Source organism: Danio rerio, chromosome 5 (genome assembly GCF_049306965.1).
Source record: "Danio rerio strain Tuebingen ecotype United States chromosome 5, GRCz12tu, whole genome shotgun sequence".
Classification (NCBI taxonomy): Eukaryota; Metazoa; Chordata; class Actinopteri; order Cypriniformes; family Danionidae; genus Danio; species Danio rerio.
The window spans coordinates 44,589,262-44,607,473 of NC_133180.1; the positions used below are offsets into that span (position 1 = coordinate 44,589,262).

At 34.8% G+C, this 18,212-nt stretch overlaps 1 protein-coding gene across 4 annotated transcripts in view; it reads right to left on the minus strand.

Annotated features, from left to right (window-relative positions):
• The window catches only part of rtkna (rhotekin a), a 148,457-nt gene extending 140,035 nt beyond the window's left edge, over positions 1 to 8,422 (minus strand). For all 4 annotated transcript variants that reach the window (XR_012406027.1, XM_005165339.6, XM_005165341.6 and 1 more), the window contains exon 1: positions 8,036 to 8,422. Coding sequence is in view for 3 of the 4 variants with exons in the window: in XM_005165339.6 (XP_005165396.1) it covers positions 8,036 to 8,146 (111 nt within the window). In the remaining variant the exon portion in view is untranslated. The remainder of the gene's footprint in view (positions 1 to 8,035) is intronic.
• Positions 8,423 to 18,212: the final 9,790 nt, after the last annotated feature.

Sequence of the window (18,212 nt, forward strand, 5' to 3'; positions counted from 1 at the left end):
CATATTTTACATAATGATAAAAACAAATTCATAATTCAATAAAGAGCAGATGGATGGATGGATGGATGGATGGGTGGATGGATGGATGGATGAATATACTATTAAATACACTAGATATGATTTTCAGTTCAATATATGACAATTAAATTAAAATGCTGCCTGGAGAGAATGTCTGAAAACATCTATCAAAGTGCTTTCAGTACAGAAATCTTGTCTATTATATCAAATATCACATTCTGATAAAATATGATTCATGGGGAAGGAGGCTTGACAGTAGTTATAGTACATGTTGGTGGAGCTTTGTTGTTCGATAAATACAACTGATTCAACATACAGTAGAGTGACCAATTCGGCATCATGTATAAACTCTTTAGTCATGCATGGTATCAAGAATTTGATTAGTTTTATGGCAACTAGATAAAACATTTTTATACCAGAATCAATAATGAGCAATGGTCTTGAAGAATCCAGAATGAATGAAGCAGAATTCTACTTGAAGAAGCAGTTGATGTGGGTGGACGGGTGTGTCTGCTGGTGTTTAACCTACATCACTTATAACTTCCTTCAAGGAAATCTATATGCGGCTGAGTCCCTCAGCGGGAAAACACTGTGGTTTTAATGGACCATGTTGTAAGCACACCAAAAAGGAAAAAGCTAACTAGACAAATCTAATAATAACAGTGTGATTTAGATGACAACCCAAGAAAAAAAATTATTATGCAACAATAACTTCAATTTGCAATTAAAGTAAAAGTGCACTGCAAAGGTTTAACTCTAGTTGCAGACTTGGCATTAAACAAAGACATTACACAAGATACGTGAGCCAATTTTTCCATTACTGCTTTAAAGACTTAACTGATCCCACAACCTTTCTCCCTTGATAGTTTAATTTAATTGCTTCACCTGAACCTTCACATACACACTGCAACAGTACAACATTGCAAACTGGACCACGATATTATTGTAAAGTCCAGTCAGCTCACCTGTCTCTGCATGCATGCAAAGGTAAAGAGATCTCATTAAAAGACTTTCATTAGCCCATATTGATTTCCAATCAGGAGCTAGGGTGAAGACATCAAACAGCAGCATACTTCTCCCCCAGTCAAAGGAGTGATATAATGTCAGTGGGGAACAGCAGCGTCTTAAAGGCTTTTCACAAAGCACACAAAGACCTGAGCGAAATCCCATGCATCTTGAATGAGGGACTGAATTAGAAACGCGCTTAAATGATACTGATAGGGGCTAGCAGACAAATCTTATCGATAATGGAGAAATTTAAACTCTGATTACAGCAGTTCAGGAAATAAACAGAGATTTTTCTGGACACGTTTCACATTTCCAGGTACTTCAGCAGTGAAAGTCATCCTAAACTCTACAAAAAAAAAAAAAAAAAAAATCTTACTGCCTTAAATTGTTTAGTTACATCAAATTTAATTCTCTAGTCATCTCAACTCATTAGTCAATTTGACTAAATGTTAAGGTAAACCTTGTATAATAAAAAAGAAATGAGTTACCTGATTAACTTATTAAAATAAGTTAAAATAAGATAAAACATTTGAAGAGTTCAGAAGATGCAAAAGCTGCAAAATGCCATTTCTGGCAAAAATTAGCTAATGACATTGAGCGAAAGCTTTAGGCATGAAGTACATGGTCAACAAATAATTCTGCTTCAAATCATCTAAATCCCAGCGTCACTTGCCTTTGACAGCAAAACCCGATCCTGGGAACCAATCAGAAGCCTTAAATGGAATCATATGTTTTTAATGTAACAGCGCGCTGATACAACGGCTTTTATGAGGAGACTGTTTTATTCCGCTTTCGATTAAGATTTTAAAAGATAGAGTTTGATGAATTGGATGAGCCTGTCCGATTGTCAGTGAATGGCAAATGAAAACATCCCTTACCTCAAAACTCTGCTCATTATAAGAAAAAGAAAACACAATGTACAGTCGGAAGTGTAGCATGCATACACAGCGTTTTTTGTGCAGAGGCGCTACTTCGAATGAATCCAATTTACAATACATTAAACGGCAACACCGTTTCCGAAAGACAAACTTAAGATGACATTTATGAAAAAAGTTATTTTATTTACTAGATAATAACCTTATCATTACCTAAAAAATTAAACTTCTGAACCTAATTATATAAGCCTGATGGAAAATGCTCATTTACAAAAAAGGAGTTCTGATGGATTTAGAGGGTTTTGCAACTGAACTCTTCTTTTGTTGTCATAACTGTTTGTCATATAATTTTTTACAGTGTAGTTGAGAGCAATGTAACTTAGGGAGCAATGAATGGAAGATTATTAGGGGAGCGCGGGCACAATGTAAAGCAGGGTAAAATGTAAAAGAGTCTTAAGGTATTTGCTCAGGGTTAACCATGGCATGTTTTAGAGGTTTCACCACAGTGTTGGCAGACATCTTCCTACCAATTATTGAAAAAGTTGGAAGAAATTTGGATGAGAAACACAGAAAAAAATTTTGCAGCATAAAATAAATTTTTACTATACACAATATTTTTTATTTTAAAAAACCTATGAAAGAATGCAAGTAAAATATTATATTGTTGTGATCACCGTCCTCTAAGCTAAAAAACTGAGCCATTTTGAAAGAGATAAAAAACCCACAGTGACTGCTAGCCAGTTTTAAGGAAAACACGGCACAGCAGGGCAAGATGTAACAGGATAAGTAGTATTTTTTTTACTCCTGGCACTTTGGAGTGAAGGAAGGGTCAACGCAAAAGTCACGGATGTTTTGTTGAAATCAGACATCGAGGGCGACCGTCAATACGCAATACTGCACAGAAACCATAAGTCCGGCGATCATACTTTCAGTGCTCATTTGTAGGACAGGCTTGTGTTTTGTTAGTAAACAAATCTAGTTTGTCTAGCCCAATCACTTTATTCATTATTTGGCCACAACCAAAAAGCATTACTTTGTGCCCCACTCTCCCCTACAACTAGAATTTTGTGTTCCCATTTACTCAAACATTAATAGAAAAACTCCACACTGGTGTTTTCATGACTTTCAAAAAAAGAAGAAAAAAAATCAAGACTGATAATGGCAGCAAGAAGAAAGAACAACATCACATTTACTGTCCCATCTATAAACACTGCATTACAAATACCTTGCATTCAAGACTTCACACTTAGCTGGCGATTGATTATAAATCTTGTTTGGCATGCTGTCCCAGGAGAGAGCCCTGAGCTCATAAGATCTTCCAGCCCGGGGCTCCCTTCGGTTTTGCAACGTGAGAGGGGAGTTTGAGCTCAGGTAGATCTCGAAAACTCCCCTGCTGTAGTAGCTAATGAACAGATAGCGATAGCTCTTACTGCGGACCCAGTACCGGGTCTGTGACGTCATCGACTTTCGCTTTCAGATTTAAAGGGCTAGCGTTGCACCAGACCCCTGTAAGTGGTGTCGTTTGAAAGTGTACAATCTATATTTTATGAACATATGCATTACTTTACTATTTATTCTACTGTATAAAAGTTATTTACACTTAAATACACAGTATTTTGGAGACCCGAGCGAGGTATTTTACATTGATTCATTTTCATATTTTTTTATATGACACATGTATAAGTTATAGCTCAAATGAAAGCTCTTGCCGGTGCTCATACAGTTCTAGCATTCTTTTTACTGAATTATATTCATATGCCAAACAGTTGTTGAATGAATTGTGGTTTTTCCATGGCGCAGAAATGTAAACAATACATTCATGATCAATAAGCAGCCCCAGATAGCACAGACAGCTGTCATCTCTTACCTTATGCTGTGTGCTTCAGGGCCATTCTCCTCTGTTTTTGAGGTGATGTGCACAACTAATCCTTTTATATGTCTGATGTGATCCAAACACAGTGAATTATGTTTGATCAAACAAAAGAATAATGAAATATGTAAACAAGGATCTGTCTCTGTGGCTTGTACAGCACCTCTCATCAGTTGAAATGCAATAACTTTTGCATAGATTATGGTAGAGACCTTTTTCTTTTTTCCTATGATTACAGACATGTGCAGGAACCACCAAAATTAATTACAGCACGCAAGACCACACAGAACCTAAAAGGTACACTTTCAAATTTGAGTTTATAAAAGAAAATACAAAAAGCGCCTCTTTTTTTTTTTAGGTGTTTACTATAACATAGACAACATATACAGTTATTTTAAACACTTTCAATAGTGTTTTACGAAAATTCAAAGGGTTTTCTTTAAAATGATACCAAATTTTTGCATTTACACCACTTTATGTGGATTTGGGAAGCTTTTAAATTTGGGTAGGCAAAATCCAGGCGGAAATCCCCAAATAGCAGCAGAGTTTAAGTGGTTAAGAGATAACTACTTACTAGGAGCATGTCTATGGTGCTGATTTCGATTAGTCAATTAACTTAAGTTTTGGGACAGTAGGAGGAAACCGGGGGACCCCGGGGAAACCCACGTGAGCACGGGGAGAACCTGTAAACTCCACACAGATACGCTGGCTGGCTTGGTAGGGACTAGAACCAGTGACGTTCTTGCTGTGAGGCAACAGTGCTAACCACTGGGCCACCGTGCCACCCATCTAGGAAAGGAGTAGGAGTAGGGGTGGAAGGGGAATTCATTAAAACGAAGATGGCTGTTATATAGAACTTAGGGTATTTATACACCTAATCATAAGCATGTGATACTCTCGATATTAGTTTATGAATAAACTTCACTAAGTAGTAATTTTTTTGTGATTTGATGCAAAATATATTACAACATTTAGCTTTATAAAAACAGAGAAAAACAAGATATTATTTTTTTAAATCAAGATATACAAAAATTTCAGTAAATTAAGATGAGTGATAAAAAGCAACATCTGAACTAATGAATGGTTCACAGTATTTTAACTCCATGCCCACCCCATTCTCCACAACATCCTAGCCATAGTTTTGTTTTCAAAACATATTGTAGTTTGTAACCATACTTGCTATATTTTATGATGATACATATTTTCAACAGAACATCCGAGGCTATGATTGGTTAAATGCGCTTGTTGTGATGAAAATGCACCTAATTCTCACTTTCTGATTTTTTAATTGTTACATTCACATTAGGACGGAAACCCAGCTTATGATGCAAAAAAGGGAGCATGTTTGAGCATTTCGAAATGTGTATGTTTGCATCTAAAGACATACCATCCTGCTTTTGGTTCATTTAGATGTCTTTGATCTGTGATGTATTCAGAATTCACTTAAACTACTTATCCTTGGTTGCATGCCAAAATTCAGATGGCAGCAGTCAGGGTTATTTAAAAGTGAAAAGTAGTAAAAAAAAAAAAAAAAAAAAAAAAATATATATATATATATATATATATATATATATATATATATATATATATATATATATATTTTTTTTTTTTTTTTTTTTTTTTTTTAAACAAACATGCTAAGTGCAAACACAGTCTTAACCTAATGAACCACCAGCCGTGACACCGTCTTTTGTTGTTGAATCAGGACAAATCAGTCTATAATTTAAGATTCTGCTCTGAAAGGCAAATCTACTTCCTTCTCAATGTGGAAATAAATCCTTGAGCTCAACTAAAGTGTAAACATATAGTCTCCACATCAGAATGAAGACCATGATTCCAAGCCAAACAAGGAATCCAGGCTCCGCCACTGGGATTCTCCGCATCCAACAGCCACACTCTGAACCAACCGTGCTTCTTTCCATCTCACCGCAGCAGGCTACGTATAAAAATAATTAGGGGTTAGGCAGAGTTCTCTTTTAACTCAACCTACTCTGGGATAATCATATACAGATGCCATGAAGCGCTTTTCCACTAAAAGAATGCAAATGATCTACTGCAGTGTTTGATAAGATCATGTACACTGGGGGTCAATAACAAACACGTGTGTATGTACAGAGGGTCTATGACAAAAAAAATGCATGTGAGATATTATATAAAGTAGAAACATGTAGTATAAAACACACATGCCAAATCTATGTTTTGTATGTTTGTTTTGTCATAAAAAAATTAAAATTATGTATGACTAAATTAGCAAGCCATCAAGTGTGATGTTACACAACACAAGGCACCTCACTAAAATTCGTAACTTTTTGATTTAGTGGCTAATCCGTATAAATTTGTACGATGTTTTTCGTACAACTTAGTCTGTTTAGGGGCGGATTTGGGTGCTACACCTTCTTTTTAAAAGCTTACATTTTCGTATGACTGAACTCACAAAAAGTTATCAAAATCGACATTCAGAACCTGTAATTTATCTAATTTTTGCAGGTAAAATTTTTCAATTACTTTCCCTACTTTCCCTTGTGTGGAGTCATGTGACCTCGCTTTATTTAGGTGGATTCATACTTCTGCGTTGAGGGCACGCGTATGGTCCGCAGCCTTCGTACGGTCACATACCTGCACACCTCTCAAAAAATGTAACTACATGTTCAACATTTGCACTACATTGTCAATGTTTAAAAACAGCCCTAGATATGCCTTGAGATGGCATATTTTCCATTACAATAAAATTATCATTTAAATTTAAATATTTGTTTACTGAAGATGCAAGAAATGCACTGTTAAAATATCATTTACCGCAAAATACAAGAGTTTGTAATTTAGAAGAGATAATGCTTATTTTCTCCTTTGAATATAAAAAAATTTAAAATAATTCATTTTGTTTCCAAAAGTGCAAGTTATTTATTTTCACTTTTTATAGGAAAAAAGTGACTGTTGGTTTTAGGCAATGTGCGTTTTAATTTTAGCTGTTCGGTGTTGATGTTCAATAAATAATTGTAGATAGTAGGTAGTGTGTGTTTGCTTTAATTATTTAAAAGTCAAGTAATGCACCCTTTATTGAAAAATCTCTCACTTGTAATATGTGAGCATATTAAGTTTATGCATAAGTTTGCATAAAGATCATTAGGGGAAAACAGGATCTACGATAGTTTATGTACATACAATGTGTATGACAGAGTCACAGAGCCTTTGAAGCATCAGAAAAGATTAATAAAAGCTTTATTTATTTATTTATTTTTATATTTTCTTTGCAAAAAAAGCTAATTTTGCCATGATTTTAAAATACAAACATTAAAATTACATTCAGATTAAGAATAATAAACAGTGTTAAGCTTATTTAGAACTAGGCATGGGCCGGTATAAGATTTTGACGTTTTTATAGCCTTGGAACAACATGACTGTTCACGGTTTTGTAATTACTGCTCTAAAATATATTCTTTTTAAATGTCAGGGTAAAAAACTAAAACTTTTCCCCTTTTGAACACAATATATTTTAAATAGGTTTTGCACGCTTTCAGCAGTGCTTTTAATATTTTAAACTAAAATTGTCACATTTATTATCACGTTTATATATCTGTTCTGCAGAATGATAGGACAATATTCCACCCCCATTCTAACACTTTAATTCCACCAAAAATTAAAACATTAGAGCAGGCATTTTTCTTGCTATTAATTATCCTTATAAAATTACTTTTGCTAGCTTCATGTCTTTGACCAAAAATATATTATATCTATATTTAATTATCAGATCTATATGTTTGATACAAGTATGTATGTGTTATAAAAATAAACAACAAATAATTAATCAAAACTTTTAAGAAATGCATTTACAAAGATTTGCCAAACTACTAGCTTCAAGTGATTTTCAGACGCAACTTAAAGCCAACAATGAACCTTGAAAACACAAAGCATCACGTCATTCAAGCATTGCAGCATTTATTCTGTTTGAAGGAAACACGTCCCGTTATCTTGTAACTGTCAACGCCCACAACTATACATGTTGTGTTCTTTTTCAGATTAATTAATGCATCCTCATCTACTGCTATTGGTAAATTACCCAATTGCTGATAGTTTATTATAGGACGAAGTAAAATAACTTTAAGCTTCACTTTAAAATAGATTTACAAGACAAACTCTTCCACAGTTACGTTACAACGTAATCACGAAGTCAACTTACAATGTAAACACAAGACACGACCAACTTTCACCCAAACACATGTATGGAGTCCAGCAGAGCCTCTGGACAGAAGGGGGCTTCATTTACCTGAGGGGTCTCCATGAAAACACTTTGTCTGAACTTCCCCCGGCGGATCTCCATCTCCAGTGCCGAGCCCCGAGCGACGGTCGCCCTCGATGTCTGATTTCGACAAAACATCCGTGACTTTTGCGTTGACCCTTCACTCCAAAACACCGCCGTTGATCCTCTTCACAGACCAGAGACCGATGCGCAGTTCGGTTTGGAGACGCTCCACGTTGCAGCGGATCACTGCCACAGTCACGTTCATGTAAATCAAATGATGTCCGCCCGGTTACAGTCGCTTAAACAGCAACAAAGGATGGTCGCAAACAGCAGAACTTGTTTTCTGCTCTCACTACTGTAATCTCACATCAACAAAGCGTGTGATTGAATCCCCAGAGCAGATGAGAGTCTGAGATACTTTCTGAGATTGTGTGTCAGGTAAAAGAGCGTCCTCTGGTGGCAGAGAAGTGGTAGAATAACAAAACAAAAACTCAGGCTTGAGTTAGGCACGGCAGTCAGTTAAAGGAGTTTCTGGGAGGTTTGTAGGAGATAAATCTAGTAATAATTCATATCTCACATGTGTACAGTATTGGGGAGTAGCGGTAGCTATATAAATAGCTCGGCTACTAGCTTAGCTACATTTTTCAGTATCTTGACAGCAGCACAGCTTCTTATAATACAATGTAACTTTTCCAGTAGCTACATTTTAGCGGATTAACTTGACAACAGTTACATTCCATTCAGAGATCCTGCAGCAGCACAAGAGTAGGCCTACATACAATATTATTACAACCACATTGGAAAATCACACATCTCATCGTTTTACACTTATTTGTTTGTTTGTTTGCTTATTATTACTAATGTTTCATTCACTCATTTTCCTTTGGCTTAGCCCCTATTCACCAGGAGTCCCCATAGCGGAATGAACAACAACTTATCCAGCATAAGTTTTACAGCGGATGCCCATTCAGCTGCAACCCAGTACTGCTGAAAAATCCAGCTTAAACCAGCCTAAGCTGGTTGGCTGGTTTTAGCCGGTTGACCAGGCTGGTTTTAGAGGGGTTTTGGCCATTTCCAGGCTGGTTTCCAGCCATTTCCAGCCTGGTCTTAGCTGGTCAGGCTGGGAGATGACCAGCTAAAACCAGCTTGACCAGCCTAGCCAGGCTGGGAGCCCAGCCAAAACCAGCTATGTCCAGCTTAAACCAGGTTGGTCCAGCTGGTTTTAGCTAGATTTAGCTGGTCATTTTCCAGCCTGACCAGCTAAGACCAGGCTGGAAATGGCTGGAAACCAGCCAGGAAGTGGAAAAAACCCCTCTAAAATCAGCCTGGTCAACCAGCTAAAACCAGCCAACCAGTCTAGGCTGGTTTAAGCTAGATTTTTCAGCAGGGTACTTATAATAATAATTCCATACATTTATATAGCACTTTTTCTAGACACTCAAAGCACTTTACACATTGGGGGGAATCTCCTCATCCACCACCAGGAAACACTAGGAAACACCCATACGCTCTCACATTTATTCAAACCAGCGACCTTCTTGCTGTGAGGTGACAGTGCTAACCACGAGCCAACTTGTATACCTAATGTTTTGTAAATTATATTTTCCAAGTAGCAATGGATGAAATTCAATTCATAAAGTCACAATAGGTTTAGTTAATGCTAATGTAGTCATTTTTAACCAGCATGAGCTAAACGTGTACAGCATTTATTGACATTTACTAATGCACTATTAAAATCCAAATGTATGCTTGTTAGTTGTTAATACATCATGAGTTAGCATGAACTAGCAATGAACAACCTTACTGCAATAAATCTATTGTTTATTTTTTTGGTTAATGGTAAATATATTGACTAATACAATGTTTTTAAAGTTTTACCAAATATTAAGGTATTTAATTAATCACAAACATTTGTTGCAGTTTTGTTCTTTGACTACCTAAAATTGATGTTTATGTTTTTGTAATATGGCTTTATCTTTAATATAACTAGCATTTTTAGTATAGTAAGGCTGGCTAATTTTGTAGAAGTGTAGTTTGCCAATAAATTTGCTACTTTTCCTGATGAGTAGATTGTAGCTTATGAAGCTACAGTTCGTTGCTTGCTAAAACAGGGCCTGGATTAAGCAAACTACTGCTAAAAAGAACAACAGTTTTCTCCAGCCAAGCTGATCGGGATGGTTTGTATCCAGACCAATAGTCATAGCTGATTTTGGAGGGGTTTAACCACTTTTTTTTTTAACTGTTCATGCTGGTGAGGGACCAGGTAAAAAAATCCAAACACCAGCCTAACTAATTTAGACAATCTGACTCTGAGAGATCAGTTGAAACCAGCTGAACTAGTTTAACCAGGCTGTGAGACCAGCTAAACCAGCCTGATCAGCAACTTCTTAAAATGTTTAAATTATCTGTTCATTTATTAAATTTTTTAATGAATACAAGAAAAATAACATCACTGCATTGAAGAGAAAATACAATAACAAAAACTGTCCAAAACCTTAAACATTAAGAAAAAAAAATCATAAGCTTTAAGAAACTTACTTATTATTATTAAGCTTAAGAGATTCAATGCTGGATTAAATTTCAGCAAGAAAAGTATTTAATCTAGCTGTTGCCTTTAGGAACTTATTTTTGTGTATAAAAAAATTTACAGTGTAAGACAAAAAAATTTACAATAAGGTTGAGAGCATGATCATTACCAGGGAAATACAGAAAAATATCTTTTATAGACATTTAAATAAGGACAACAAATAAAAAATAATGTTCCAAAGAAGTTTAACCTGAATGCAACTATAGAATAAGAGAAATAAAGTGTCTTCTTGTCTATTGCAGAAGGTACACAAATTCGATATATCAAAAGTTGGGAATTTGTAGGATATACATTATGCATAATCTTAAAATGTATCTCTTTATTTTGTTGAATATGCTGACATTTTCAGGTAATAACCATGTCCTTTTCCATTGAATGCTGTCAGTAAAATTGGTTCAGAAAAATGTACTTCTTGGGGAGGTATATACAGAGTAATGTAACAATCAGCTGACATGTCTGTTGTCACTTCTGATTAAAATAAAAAAAGATCCAAAAAAGTTTAGGCATAATTGTTTTCCTCTTATTAAAGTAAACAAAAAGTTTAAATAAATGCACATAACTTGGTGACAAACTTTTTATAACACAATGGATTTGGCTGGCAGAAGGAAATTATGCAATGTCATAAATTCTACACAGTAAAATTGTCTGTGATTTTAACAGTAAAAGTCTGTACAATTTACAGTAAAAACCTGTTAAATGATTAACAGCTCATTTCTGTAAAAAAAAAATAAATAAAAATAGCGTAAAATAGCTGTAACAGATCTAACCTTTGTTTTCAAGAAACTAATCAGTGTCTGAAATCTCACCACACACCCTCATTCACCTGTCCCAAAATAAGTCAATTAGTTTAGTCCACCAGACAGAGTAAATGACCACAATTGATTGAATGATGAACAGCTGCTGTTAACAAGCACAATCACCGAAGGAAAGAACAAGAATAAAACTACAGACACAGCCTCACACCCAAACTAACTGAATTAAAACAGAGGATTTAACAACTTCATTAAATAACAGCATTAGCAGCTTCACTGATTACAGTTTGACTTCAGTTCTCTCATATCTGCAAGAATATTTGATAATTAACAGAGGTTTATATTTTTATTGAAAATATTTCATTTGACCTCACCATCATGGAGATCAGAGGCTGCTTTAGTTGAGCTCTTGAACCTTCACACTTTTATTCTTATGTTTCTTTGGCAATTAAAACTATATTTCTGAAACTCATCAGTTACAGCAAGAAAGGCAATGAGAAAATATACTGTTTTTACTTAATTGTAACAGATATAACTTCTAGTATTTTACAAGTTAAAACATAGAAAGTATTTTTATTTGATATGGTTTGGGATGTGTTAAAGTTTCCAATGGAGTGAAGAAATGAAAACTTAATTGGTTTCATGCACAAAATATTTTGCTACATATTAAGACACGCAGACATCATGAATCAGGATATGAATCTCAACCAAGGTTGCTAAAAAAAATCTGCTTAATTCATTCATGCTGCAATGCATGCTGGGTGCCAGCATAGTACAAAAATCCCAGCATGCATTGCAGCATGAATATATTATGCAGCTTAAAGTTCTTAGTGCTTAGAGTTTTGTATTGTTCCGGGTTGATTTTTATTTTTTGTTTGTCACTATTGTTGAGATTCAAGACTGATTGTTGATGTTAGTGTGTTTTTGAATTCTTCAATCTCATTGTGAATGATGTATTTAGACCTGTTAAACAGTCATTGGCTGCTGTAGGTCAAGTGGTTTCATTTACATATGGTATTCCTTTCTCACTTATAACTAACAAGATATTCAATGAGTGAACAAGCAGCTGAGGGTATTTTGATATCATAGTTAATATTATCAGACTTATTATTGTTCACTTTTAGCTTTTCATGCTATACAAATAATGTAATTTACACATTTAATTACAGCAGCCAAAATAAAAATTAGTGTTAAATCAAATAGTGAAAGAGCCCAATTAAAACAGACTCTGTCCTCCATCATGGTGACTTCTAAATGAACAACCAAAAATTTATTAAGAGCTTTTGTTTATGTGACAGAAATAAAGTCAAAGGTCAGTAATGAACCGCCAACTTATCCAGCAATTTTTTACACACTGGATGCCCTTCCAGCCACAACCCATCTCTGAGAAACATCCACACACACTATGGACAATTTAGCCTACCCAATTCACCTGTACTGCATGTCTTTGGACTGCGGGGGAAACTGGAGTACCCAGAGGAAACCCACGCGAATGCAGGAAGAACATGCAAACTCCACACAGAAACACCAACTGAGCCGTGGCTCGAACCAGCAACCCAGTGACCTTCTTGCTGTGAGGCGACAGCACTACCTACTGCGCCACTGCTTCACCCTGTATTTTGTTTTATTTTTATTCATTATTATTTTATTTAGAGTTTTATTTTCAGTTGATTTCATCTTTGGTTTTGGCTGTAATTCAAGAGTTCACACTTAGCTGATGATTTACAAAGCTTATTTGGCATGCTGTCCCGGGAGAGAGCCCCGAGCTCAAGGGCTCCTCGAGCCCGGGGCTTCCTCCCGTTGGCAGAGCAAGAAGGGAGCCCGAGCTCGGTGGATCTCAGAACTCCCCTGCCGCTGTAGCTAAGGGAACGTAAGGAATTAGACAAGCTTGATTGTTATGTATGTTGAATGTCTTTGGATGGTGGGAGGAAACCGGAGAACCCGGGGAAAACCCACGCGGACACAGGATAAACATACAAACTCCCCACAGAAACACTCACCGGTCCTATAGAACTAGGACCGGCAGTATTCTTGCTGTGTGGTTCACAGTGCTAACCACTGGACCGCCGTGCCGCCCAATCACAGGTAAAGGAGGAGAATAGGGGAGGAGGGGGGTTTCTTCCAAACGAAGATAAAGTGAACTGAAAACTGAGGCTATTTATGGTGCCTTAGGGCTCATATGATTGGAAGATTAGTGATTAGCAAATACGAGACTGGACGTGATAAATCATAAGCACGTGATCCTCTCGAAATTAGTTTATGAATAAACTTCACTTTGTGTTTTTCTTTCCTTTAGTGATTCTGCTGTTAACAGTTGTTCATCAATAATTCTCAATTCTCCTTCAATTAGACACTTAATTATCTCATTAACTTTATCACTGTCTGAGTGTTCAGCCCTCTGTAGTGAGGACCTTAGTGAGGATTTTGCTCTGGGATTTATGTGTTCGATAAAAAATACATACTGTGGAATTTATTTTTAACAGAAATATCTTGTAAACTGAATTTACGAATGTAAAATGTTGAAAACAGCAGATTACTGGCAACCATAGCTGCCGGTATTTTTCTGTAAATTTATTACCTCACTGAAAGGTCAATCCTGGCCTCAGCGCATTGATTATGTCTTTTGCTTTCAATATTTATATTTATATTATGTCATGGCCATATGTACGTAGAATTCTTTTTTAAGTTGTGCAGTTTTGTTAATAAATATTACAATTAAAAACAATAATGTTTGAATGTGCATTCCCTGAATTTTTTTGTTTGATAGATTACAAGAAACACAAAAACAGTGCAACGTATCAGTATCAACAGCCAAATGGGCAGTGCATTAACAGATAGCGTGACTCGCTGCTGGTGTGGGTGTTGAGAATTTTTGGAATCTTTGTCGATCGTCTCACGCCCCACCTTCTCTCTTCTCTCTACTACTGTTAGTTTTTTTTTAAAGAATATAAACTGTACATGGGTATAAAATGATGAACAGAAAGTCTTTTTTTTTGTTGTAGTTGTGTTAAAAATTTTAAATAAAAAAAATTACACACACACACACGTTTAAATTAAATGATAAACTACTTTTGAACAGTTATTTTATAGTGCGATAACATTCACAATTTTACAATGTGTACTGTATTTGTGATGAAATAAATGTGAGAAGGAGAAGCTTATTTCAAAACATTTAAAAATCCTACCTACACCAAACTTTTAACTTGTAGTGTAAATGTTTATAAAATACACAAATAAACTTTACAATGACATAACATTCAACAAAACATCTTGAAACAGTTAGTATAGAAATGTTTACTGACCACCAGAAGGCGAAGTTGAGCACGGTGTCAAAAGCATCGTTCGGCACAGGCACACCCCTTACAGATGCTGGATTTTATTCATATGTGACCATGAAAGTCATTGGAACACCTGAGACTAATGATTTGGTGTGGTGTACCAAAAATATTTGGCAATATGTATTTCAGTTACATAACTTCAATGACTTGCATGCTTAAATTCAAGGCCTCATGTTAGCCCTACCACCTTGTTGTGGCATGATAGCTACTCCATCTTATTTAGCCACGTACTTGAGTAAAATTAAAAATAAATAATATTTATAATTTTCATGTATGTGTGTGTGTGTGTGTGTGTGTGTGTATATATATATATATATATATATATATATATATATATATATATATATATATATATATATATATATATATTTTTTTTTTTTTTTTTTTTTTTTTAAATTTAGGAAACTTTAAAACAACACTTAGATTGAGAAACAACACACTGTATTACACTGTCAACTGTTGTTCAAAAATAACCATGTGTGGCTATGACAGGCCTTATTAAAAAGAGAAGCCAAGTTCTTAGTCTATTTTAAATATTCCAGGTTGGCAGTTCATTACGCTGCGGCGACCCCTGATAAATAAGGAACTAACTTGAAGGAAAATGTAATTTTATGTTATTGGTAAATATGGCTTATATAATAATTTTAAATTTTAAATAATTTTATTTTTTATTACAGTTTAAAGGGTATGGTTTAAAGTTATAATTCATGGCCTTTTAATAACTTTTAAACAGATTTGAACATTTTCAACAAGAAGATAACTTTGATTATCAAGTATTAGAAAAAACTTTTTAAATATTTGTAAGTCAGCTATTTTAGCTAGACATTTGTGGCAAATTTTATATGAAACTATTAGCCCCCCTGTTTATTTTTTTCTCCAATTTCTGTTTAACTCATCTCAAATAGCTGATTTATATTATCTTTGCCATGATGACTAATAATTTGCCATGATGAATAATATTTTACTAGATATTTTCAAGACACTTCTATACAGTTTAAAGTGACATTTAAAGGCTTAACTAGGTTAAGTAGGTTAACTAGGCAGATTAGGGTAATTAGGCAAGTTATTGTATAATGATGGTTTCTTTTGTAGACTATCGAAAAATATATAGCTTAAAAGGGCTAATAATTTTGACCTTAAAATGGTGTTTAAAAAATTAATAACTGCTTTTTTTCTAGCCGAAATAAAACAAATACGACTTTCTCAAGAAGAAACAATGTTATCAGACATACTGTAAAAAATTTCCTTGCTCTTTTAAGCATCATTTGGGAAATATTATATGCCAGGCTAATAATTCTGACTTCAACTGTATATAATAAAAAAAAAAACATGACAATGTGACAGAAAAGTATGTTACACTAAATGTCCCCTATCACGTATGCCTCTATGTATGTACCTAGTTTCGAAGATTTGTAACCAAAAAATATATACTTGACTTGCTGTATGGAACTGCTAAAAGCTGGTAAGATGGTGACATAATAAAGGAATGCCACTGAAAAGCAAAACAGCATTGATTAACCAGTCCTTCATGTTCTCTATTGACTTTGACTCAAAGGCGATAATAATAATAAAAACTTCCGCTTTGCAATTTCCTTATGAGAAATTATAAATAGTGCAGTCAGTTTAATTAATTAATTCCTTAACTCTTTCCCTGCCAGCACTTTTTTATGTTGCCATTCACCAACAACATTGTTTTTTATTCTGATGTAGATTACGCGTCAAAAGTTTGCAGTCATTTTTTTTTTTAAGAAAAATTTTCTGTTTATCAAGACAGAATTTATAAAATGAAAAATTGTTAAATTGTAAATATTTTATAAAAAATTTTAAATAACTGCTTTTTTATTGTAAATACTTTCAAATTAAATTATTACTTCAGTCATTACTGCTTTTGTTACTATTATCATTAATGATACTATTCTTAATAATAAATAAATAAATAAATAAGTTAGTTAATTAATTAATATTAGAGTGATTTCTGAAGGATCATGTGACTGAAGACTGGAGTAATGAAGCTGAAAGTTCATCATTAAATTCACTGGAATAAATGATTAAATTAAAGGATAAACTACTTTTTAGTTATTTTATAGTCCAATAACATTTCACAATTTTATTATTTGTACTGTATTTGTGAAGAAATAAAAGCAGCCTTGGTGAGCAGGATATAATTAATTTAAAACATTGAAAAATCCTACTGATCCCAAACTTTTGACTGGTAGTGTGTGTGTGTGTGTGTGTGTATATATATATATATGTATGTATACACACACACACACACACACATTACCAGTTAAAAGTTTGGGATCGAGTTATATATATAACACGAGTAGAGTCAGGATTTCATAATTTATCAGGAATCGGGATTTCAGAATTAACCCCGAAAAAGCGAGAGCAAAGCAAACATTCTGTGGTGTAAATACGTAACGTGAATATATGCATATATATATGCGGTACTCGGCTCAGTTGGCGATTCTGTGTGGAGTTTGCATGTTCTGCCTCGGGGTGCTCCGGTTTCCCCCACAGTCCAAAGACATGCGGTGAATTGGGTAGGCTAAATTATTCGTAGTGTATGAGTGTGTGTGTGGATGTTTCCCAGAGATGGGTTGCGGCTGGAAGGGCATCCGCTGCGTAAAAACTTGCTGGATAAGTTGGTAGTTCATACCGCTGTGGTGACCCCGGATTAATAAAGGAACTAAGCCGACAAGAAAATGAATGAATGAATATATATATGTGTGTGTGTATGTGTGTGTGTGTGTGTGTGTGCATTTGCTTTTAAATAGAAAAAAATATAGGTCTACTTGAATGTAGATAGGTTTTATCAAAAAGACAAAATGTATAAAAAACTATAAATAAAAAAAAAACTGAGAAAAATGTAACTTTTTCAAAGTAGTGCATTATGGAGATCACAATTCTGTCATGCAAACCATTTTTGCCCAGTCTCTTTCCTATGATGGAGTCATGAACACTCATCTTAACTGGGGTGACCTCTTTTGTGACCTCTTGGAAGAATAGTTACTGCACTCTTGGGGTCAGCCAGCCACTCCTGGCAAAGCTCTCCGTGATCAATGCCCTAGCTTTGTTAGCTCAGAAGATGGGTGTCTACTTTAGCAAAGGTTTTGATATTTGCAATATTGAAGCTGAGCAACAGCATAAAACTAGTACGATAATGACAATCTCAGATGCTGCTTATGTGTTTAATTCAGTGTTAAATGTGTTAAAAGTTTGAAAAGCATTTTCCATGACATTAATTGCAATATTGAAAGTGACTGCTGATTTTCTCAGTTTTTAAACTAAACAAATAAAATAAAATAGCTACCAAACATACAGTATGAACATCAATATTAGAACTGTTTGCAAAATAACAACATCAGTTAATATTCATTCATTAATTAATTCATTTTCTTTTCGGTTCAGTCCCTTTATTAATCTGGAATAACCACAGCGGAATAAACCGGCAACTTATCCAGCATGTTTTTACACAGCGGATGCCCTTCCAGCCACAACCCATCTCTGGGAAACATCCACAC